This window comes from Bactrocera latifrons, unplaced genomic scaffold (assembly GCF_001853355.1).
Source record: "Bactrocera latifrons isolate USDA-ARS-PBARC rearing strain unplaced genomic scaffold, ASM185335v1 scaffold_146, whole genome shotgun sequence".
Lineage (NCBI taxonomy): Eukaryota > Metazoa > Arthropoda > Insecta > Diptera > Tephritidae > Bactrocera > Bactrocera latifrons.
This window is the reverse complement of record NW_017534919.1, coordinates 619301-628759: the sequence shown is the minus strand read 5'-3', so window position 1 is coordinate 628759 and position 9459 is coordinate 619301. Positions and strand designations below refer to the sequence as shown.

The 9459-nt window shown below is 36.9% G+C and overlaps 1 protein-coding gene across 1 annotated transcript; it reads left to right on the top strand.

Moving 5' to 3' along the window:
• The first annotated feature begins 6027 nt into the window (after positions 1-6027).
• Positions 6028-7065, top strand: LOC108965698 (echinoderm microtubule-associated protein-like CG42247). Its single transcript, XM_018928276.1, has one exon. The coding sequence runs from the start codon at positions 6028-6030 to the stop codon at positions 7063-7065; it is 1038 nt and encodes a 345-aa protein (XP_018783821.1).
• Positions 7066-9459: the final 2394 nt, after the last annotated feature.

The following is a 9459-nucleotide window of genomic DNA, read 5'->3' as shown; positions in this document are numbered from 1 at the left end:
TTTCAACTTACCGGAAAGATAATTTATAAAATGTTTTAAAAAACAAAACTAATTAAAAAAAATTAATTAGTGTGTGATCCAATATACCTATAAACCACCAATCAAGGGAGAGCAAAAAATGAAAACTCATGTAAGAATTAGCTTAGGGCTAAGAAGAAACATTAACTATATCTGGCAGAAAATCACAAGTGTTAAGAGAGCGATTAATGAAGGAGAGATAAAGTTCTTTGGATTCACCCAAAATATGGTATCTTTTATAGAACAACCAGAAATAAATGTTAAAGGGATTATAAATAACTTTCTTTCAGCATCTTCAAGAGTAAAACTGTAAGTTTATTAGAACCTTCGACCTAAACTTAATTCACAATAACACATATTTCTAGTTGTTTCGAAATAACTTCTAATTTCATTTTTGACTAAAATTTTTCTGAGAATGTCAAAACAACACTGGTAAAAAGAAAATATAATAAGACTTTGCTATTGACGCTCTAAAACTCTAGAACGAAGATTATGCGAATTTCACATCCGATGATGGATATGGTTTCGTAACTGGCCTCAGGTATGTTCTGGAAATATCCTAGTATAGTAGAATACTTAACTTAAGCTTTTTAGTACCAAAAAAGTTATTGAGTTATACTAATTATTACGGTCATATATTTGTGGGAATAAAGGATATATCGATACATAATTTCTAACTAACTGTAATTGTACCAGAACGAACTCTCTTAAAAACGACGTCCATTCGCTATATTAAAAACGAGAGAAAACAAGGTTTTAAACTTTGAACCGAATCATCAAAGTAGCGACAATATTTTGAGAACTCTGGAAGGAAAAAGTAAGAAATTCCTTAAGCTTCTGCCGATTTATATGATTTAGTCTACATTTAGGGGCTTGCTTAAAATCAATACAACCTCGAATTACGTTCAGCACTCATTGCTGTATTCTAGCTTAATTCTATATATAATATGTGAGCAATGTAATTATTCAATGCACCTACTGTGCAGCGCCATGACCGGAACTAAGCGTACTGCGACCGTTGAGGTGGTGGCGCACTTCGTAGATGGCGCGCAAAACGAAACAAAGCAAAAACAAAAAACAAAGAACACCAAGCCTGTAACAACAACACACACATACATAGTAATCCTTATTTCACAACAAAAACAGCACACCGCGCGTCGCAAACCTTAATCACGCCACTGGTGCTACCAGCCCACAATCAACTAGTTAGCAGGCCAAATTTCTTCCGCGCTCCACTTTGGCCACCTGGCCACCATTTGCACCCACAAAGAGGCATGAAACTTCAACCTGACTTGGCAGGTCTCATTTACGGCTACCAACTTTGCAAGTCGCTCGAGCTCTGCATTCTAAGCAAGCCGCCAAATGAGCCGACTAACCGCCCAACCGGCCGACCGACTGAGTGTCTGGGTGCAGGCCAACAACCAACAGGCCCAAGCGTGCTAGGCGTACAGTTTCAAAATCATTTCGACCGGCAAAGTCAGTAGACGCCACACAAGTTGAAAGCGGCCCGTCAAACTCGGACGCGTGAAACTCATAAAAGTGCAGTGCGTAATTTTTTTATGCAAACTATTTTCGGATTTAAATTTACGTTACAGCACAAAACAACAACAACAGGAGTCATTTCTGGGTTGAATTAATTAAAACTATTTGCTGCTATTTCTTTCGCCAGCATGAAACTTAACGAACACTTTAGTGCACAAATATTATAAACTTCAGGAAAAATATTTTCATTAATAATTTCGAAATTTAAACTCTGCCTGTAGCACTGTTTATCAAGTGTCATTAACCCGTTATTTATGTGAAGTGTGCAAAAAGTGTAGAAAACCCTCTGGAACTGAGTACGGCGTGTGAGTAAGGAAGCTAACGGTACTCGGAAGTGTAAGCGTGAAAAGTGGGTGTGCATATCTGCAATTTGCAATCAAATGTTTGGTATGAGTTTGTGCCATTTTGTCTGCACAACAATAATAACAACATAATTACGTGGTGAGATTAGTTTGAGTAAAGGAGCAGCTTCATTAAGCGAACATTGCTCGACTTTATGCATTTTTTCTAGTGGTATAACGCCCACTTATACAATTCAATATAGAAGGAATACACAAGACATACAAAACAAAAAAGGCTTCTGAATTCTAGTCCATCATAGTGTTTACCAAATGTATTCGTAGCTTGATGAGAAAAAATAATGAAAAACTCATTTGAAAAAATTAGCAGATATAAAGTCGTAAATACGAGTATTATAATAAAATTTCAAGGCTTCAAGATAAAAGTGCTATGTTCAATTAAGGGTTACAATTATTTTAGAATTTCATAGCCCTACTAAAGCATGATCCTTCCAACTAAAGTGTATTTTTTTCCACCAAACTATAATCGGTAAAGCCGAATCAGTTGAAATCGTGAGTGATAGCTTGTTAATTGAGAGTTAATATTCCGACGGACGATGAATCGAAATTAACAGAAAATGTTTTTTGTAATATAAGTAAATTTCGACGCCGAGTCATACTTTAATATCAAAGAAACGTTGCACGGTGATTTACTTTGTCAGAAACCCTTCTAGTTATCGAAAAAGAAATTGTTTTCTTTTTATCAGAAATAAAACAGCAAGCTCCTTCAAACATCTCAGAATGTTGCGAACATTATTAGAACATATACTATTCTATGTTCATCAGTCTGTTGATTGTCAGCCTTCCTATAACTTGATTTTTTTCGAACATATATATCTTTTATTTGAATTTCATACAAATCGAATTATTTGAATAAGAATATACCCTGCCTGCATGTAAGACCGTCGCCAACGGAAGAAAAAAAATATGTTTGAAGGTGTTTTCCACAAACCCTTAGCTTTTAGCTTTATAAGAGCGTAAATTTTACACTCTTATCTACAGTTTTAGATTGATATGCTTTTCGGCTCCACCCTATTCGAGTGTGAAGGTAACATGCCTAAAAAAATTTACACGAGATCTAAATTACTCCAGAATACTCTTTCCTAATTATTCAGCTTCTACTATACTATACACTATATTCTAATATAAGAGCTGTAATTTCAGTATAGTTCTTGTAACTAATTCGCTCGCCAATGCTTTCAGTAAGCGAATGGGCGTAGTTAAGCATATACTACTTCGGGTTTAACGATTATCATCAGTGCCTCGATTATGGCAACTTGGTTTCAGTATCAAAGAATAATTTGTAATCAAGCGCCGATAACAACTCGACATACTCAAAGAGAATATTTTTAAGGAGGAACTTTTTTGAGAGAGTATGAAAATAGGGAAATTTATATATTATTATAAAGTATGCTGACAGTTTAGAAACAGAATTGGAAGTGTGATATTGCCCCAAAATTTCTCCAAAATTAGAGCTAAAAACTGGTATGTCAACAGTGTTAGACTATCGTGGGCGATTATGATTATAACATTAGCGCAGTATGATTATTTTACTTGCCACAAACATTTATATTTCGACAATGTCGGAGGTGTGAAAGGTATAACTGGTCTCATAAATTTTTTGTTAGCCTGAAAAATTATCCTTTTACTTTTGTTTAAAAGGACAATTCATGTTCTTCTCTCAATAGCTTAACCCCTAATAGGTGTATCTAGTCGTTTAAGTGAACTTTTAATGAATTCGGTTTCAATCAAAGCGATAATTATAATATTATATTATATATTTAGTTAACATCCTTCTCCAGATAACTTCAGCTTAAAAGCTTTTCTCTTTACAAAGTAGGTTGTTGCCACCAAAATTCGGCCTTCAACACTCGAAGTCAATATTTTTACAGATAACTCGCGAAGAAGGAAGAGAAGAAAGAACTAGAGAGAGACCGAAAGAGGTGTTAAATAAGAGCTAAAAGATATATAGAGAAAGAAGAGAGAGAGAGAAAGCAGGAGTGGGAAAGAGAGGTTTAATAAGCGTGAGATTTAAAGAGCGACGAAAACATAATCAAGTAGCAAAGTGAAAGTAACCCAAACTCAAGATCACATTTCGAAAATATAATTACAGGTGGAAAGGGATCTAAAGAAATTTAGCTTGAAATAGTAGATCGTTATCGAAATTCGCACGGTCAAGCATATCTAAACAGACCTGTTTACGGTACGTGAGGAACAACAAGACATTTCATACCCAAAATATCCACCAGAATCATTCGTACTGACTCACGAGAGATGCCGAGCTCTCTTGCCATCTCTGTAACACTTGCCAACCATTTGAAGCACTATATCCTTTACTTTTTCAAAATTTTTAACACTTGAAAAAATCGAATTTCGTCCAGAACGAGGCTTATCTTCAACTTCAACGCGCCCTTATTTTTCACAGTAAAAAAGGACAGTCTTAACAAATTTTATAACAATTTCCGGGTGCTTCACACACAATTTGAAAATTGTGCTCTTCTATTTTGCATTTTCGTCTATTTGTAAACAAAAACACACTTTTTATGATTTCTGTTTATGTACAATTTTATTTTGCATTAACTAACGGATATACATATTTACATATGCAGAAGGAAAAGAAATATTGAAGATACTGTTTTCAAAACATAACGGTTAACTCGAATAACAGTAGTTCACAGCGCCATCTAGCTTAGTTTTGTGATAGATCCAACTCTGTTAGACATATACTAATATTTCAGACTCAAACTTAGTTCAATTGGCATAAGCAAGAAAAAACTAAAGCGACGCCAACTGCGCCGTCAACGTTAACACCAACGTCGACGTAAGTGTACTTAATCAAAGCAATAAACCGAGAATTGACTCAAACAAAGCGAGGTATTTTAGAGTTTTGCGCTCAAAAGCATTTAAAAACTTACCGAAGCCCACAACAGAACACAATTCACCTATAGCTTGATTATAACACATACATTCGTAAACTTTCAATTATGTGTGTGTAAGCTCAAGCGATTTGTATCGCCGCAGGAACAAAGTGAAAGTGTTGCTGTGAGAAATACAAAAGAACACGTGAAAATGCAAAATAAAAACATAAAACGGTGGAAAATAACTGTAGGCTAAAAGCAACAATGTAACTGTGTGAAGCCAGCGGAAATAAAATGTGAAATAAAGCAAGAACAAAACCAGCAGCAACAGCGCAACAGAGAAGTTAACGCAAATACAATACAAAATACAAATTTAAAAAATTTAAAAATTACAAATAAAAAATTAGAAATTAGAAAAGTAAAATAAAAATAAATAGATTAAAAAATTAAATAAAATAAAAAATTACTAAAAAAAAATTTAAAAATGAGAAACTTAATAAAAAATTTAAAAAATATCAACAAAGAGATTCTTCTCCAAGGCTTGGCTAGCAATATCCAGCAACAACAAGACACTTACATACAACAATAAATACAAGCTCTCAACGCACAACAAGGTCTCATAGGTGCTGCTTTCACGCCTCTCACCAAACACACGATTGCTTATGAAAGTGAAAACTGAAATTAAACAGCAACAAAAACACACATGCAAACAAAAACTACACAAAATAGCAAATACTAAGGATAAGAAAAACAAAAATAAACTTTAAAAGCCAGCAAATAGATTACGCGCACTTAAGCACGAGAGAGCGCCTCGGCTACACAACAGTAAAAAGTGAGTTAAGGAATTTCTTAACTCAGCTTCCTGTAAGAATTAGACTTCCTCACTTTGCTAGAGCTAAAGCTAGGAGAGAGAAATAGCGGCTAGCAAAAAGAGAGGAAGCAATAAGAAACAAAGTATAATAATTAGTGCTAAGCAGAGAGCAAAGGAATAATCACTTTCACTGCTGCGCGTAAAATTTTGCGAGTGAAGGTAAACTTAATAAAAAGTGAGCATAATCGCTTTTTACATAGGATCCTAGTGAAAAAGTGAGAGTGGAAGGAAAAACTTAGAACTAACACTTACAAAGTCACATACAAACAACAACCTTAAAAGAAAGACTAGAACGAGCTTTAGAACACACTTCGCTTTAGTTTTGTGTTCGTGTGGGTGTACATAAAAAAACGATTACAACTACAACAACACCTAATTTCGTCAAACAACTTCAAACGCAATGTCCGCCAACGAGGCTGGGGACGGCGCTGCTGAGGCGTCCGCTATGACCAACGGCGTTTCGGCAAACGAGTCTGCACCTACGCCGGCACCTTCACCAGCGCCGGCGGCTACGTCATCGCCACCGCCAACAGCACCGTCGCAACAGCAGCAGCAGCAGCCATCAACAGCTATGGACGATGGCAACGTAACGGCACAAATTAGTTCTGCTGCACAGTTCGAAGGTGGCGTTTCAACATACGGTGCGGTCAAACAGTTTAACGAAGCGAACAATAACAACAACAGCAACACTAATTATACGAAATCGAACGGCTATCAGCACAGCCCGAACAATCATTATAGTAACAACAACAACGCTAATAGTTTTGATAACACTGGCAGTCCATTAAAAAGTCAACAACAACAACGTGGTGGTGTGGACCGTGAGACCAGCTTTCATCCCATACAACAGCATCACTTACGTCAAGCGGAGGACAGTGATAATGAAGATTACGAGCTTCAAGGCGCTACTGGTGGCTTAAGCGGTGCACCGATCGGTGATTATTGGCAACAACGTAACGGTATTGTGGGCGCACCGGCTAGCGGACATCAAAGTCGCGCTCTAAGTCCCACATACATCGATAATATGAGTGAGAATTCGGAGCAACCGCCCGTAGTACCACTCGTACGCTCCAAATCCCGGCCAGAGTTATCGTCCAATGCGCATTTGAATTCCGCAATGAGCGCCGCTAGTCGCTACAATAATCTCTCGTACTGGAAAGCGCGTCGTGTGGTCTTCTATCGCAATGGCGATCCCTTCTTTCCGGGCGTGGAGTTACGCTATCGTCCCGGTCGCGACATTACCTCGTTGGATAGCTTGTTGGACAAGATTTCGCCGAAAATGGATTTGCCGCGTGGCGCTCGTTATGTGTTCTCGATGGACGGTGATCGCAAGTATCATTTGGATGAGCTCGAAGATGGCGCTTCGTATGTGGTGTCGTCGTTCAAGGCGTTCAAGGTGAGTACGCAGACCTTTTTCTCGATAAATATTGATATGTAGTTCATGTGTGTGTGCGGTTTTAAATATAGTTTCGTCTGGCATATGTAACTGTATGTTGACCTCGTCGTTGGTCCCCGTTAACCTACTCTAATTTTATACTCAATTCGTACGCATATATCAAGCAGCGGGCTCCTGAATTCAACTCAACTCAAATCACATTCTTGTATTTTTGCTCCAATCTTTCTTCGTGCTTATGTTTTATGGCGTGTTTTGAGGCCACTTTTTATTTAGCATTGCAAATATTGATGTTAATTAAAAGAAATTCAGAAACTAAGAAAGTATATTGTGTATTTATATATGGCTAATATGATATAGTGCATGTATATAATAGTCTGTATACGCCAAGCCAACCTTAACTGGAGCAGTTCACGAAAATCACGAAATCAATAAAATTTGAATATTTTGTTGTTGTGCTCTTTTGTTCTTACATTTTGTAAAAGTACTTGTACTTACTTTACTAACATTCACACCCACTTTCGTGGTTATTATCGCAAGCAAGCGTCCACTTGACCGGTCTCGGTTGTATTCTCTGTTCAACTATAGCATTCTTTTTGCAATTTCTTTTCGCCTTTGCTTTCACATACATTTTATTGTTGATTATTACTTTATTTTGTTTTGACCATAGTACTTCAGCTGTTGGTTTTTCGTCGTGGAGCGTGCCGAAATTGCAATTGCACGCTACCTTTAGTAGCCCTTGAAGAGAATTCCTTCGCCGGTACGCGTTGTACACTGGGAAAATATTTAAGGAGGGCAAAAGCTCGACACATGAATATATTTCTATGTTTTTTTTTTAACTACAAGATAGAGTTAATTGGCTTTTTCGGTGTTTACTACTAAAACTAGTTTTAAATTTTCCAAAAAGAGGGTCACAAGCAGGGTTGTACACAATCGTATTATATTTCCAATTTATGAAGCTATGGAATTATACAGATTCCACAATGACTGTGACAAAATTTTAACTCCATTTTCAAGATTTCTTTCTTATTATTGACTGTTTGGATTTTAAACTTGATTTAAGTGGTATTGTGAAAACCCGACTTAATCGCATGAAAGTTGTTTTTGATCATAAAACCTTAAAGTAAAGCTTGAGGCATTACTAAAACGAGGATTCAGTTTATACCTGCAGTTCCTGTAGTTTTTGAAAAATTAATTTTAACTGTTCCACATCCCCTAAACTAGGTCAAAATTTAATTTTGCTGATTAAATTCCTAATTACTTGTAGCAGTTTTGGCTGAGGCGTCTCTCACATTGCGTCGGGTATTAGTAACTATAATATAAATAACTTCCTTGGATATCGAAACCCTGTACGTGTTTCCGTTTCAGATTCGTTTCAAACATATTTATTGATCTTCAGAGGCTTAGACCGTGTTCCTAATTTCTCCTTGTTGAACCGAAAGACCGATCCGATATATGGATTAGTCTCCTTGTACAGACCACCGGAATACTGAGTACAAGCCCCTATGACAGAAACTTCTCCTTCTCTATTACAGCAGACAACGCTTTTGCGATTATAGCCGAGTTTACAACAGCGCGTCAGTCGTTTTTCCTTCTCGCTGTTTGTCTCTTATTGAAAGTTTAAAGTGTAGCCAGGTCTTTCTTCATCTGGCATTTCCAACAGAATGGAAGTTATCCTCTTCTCCTACCTCTACCGCCAGGTAGAATACTTTTAGGAGCTGGAGTATTTTCATTCATTCGGACGACATGAATTAAACAGCCTATGCGTCTCTTAATTCGCTGACCTATGTCAACGGCGTCGATCTTGTACAGCTCATTCGCTACAGCTTTTCTCTTGAAAACTCTCACCCAACAAATGTTGTCATCGTCCATGCCTCTTCAGCATATATCAGGACGGTGATGATGACTGACTTGTAGAATTTGGTCACTGTTCGTCGAGAGAGGATTTTACTTCTCATTTGCCTACTGAGTCCAAAGTAGCATCTGTTGGCGAGACTTATTCTGCATTGGATTTCAAGGCTAAGCTTGTTTATGATGTTAATGCTGGTTCCAAGATAGACGAGATTATATACGTGGGAGGCAAGTCGCGAGTGAGCCGACTGTTTGTTTGATGACAAGAGATATGTATTTCGCCTTGCCCTTGTTCAATAAAAGACCCATTTGCTACGCTACAGAACTAAGTCTGTGACAAGAACATGTAATTTTAATCCAAACTTTATCTATCTTACTGGGTTTTCATGGGGTCACAGTATCATTGGACACCTATGTTATTTATAATGGAAAAAAATTCGAATATTTTGAATAGAGATGCCATAGACCCAAAAAATTTATAGAGAAAATACATATAAATACACACATATGCATATGGAAACTTGACATTTTTGAGGTGTTACTCTGTATTTTAGATATTTTTTCGAATGGAGTTGCCACACAACTAAT

Coding starts and splice junctions, on each gene's coding strand:
- LOC108965698 (XM_018928276.1), top strand. CDS start 6,028: ATGTCCGCCAACGAGGCTGGGGACGGCGCTGCTGAGGCGTCCGCTATG.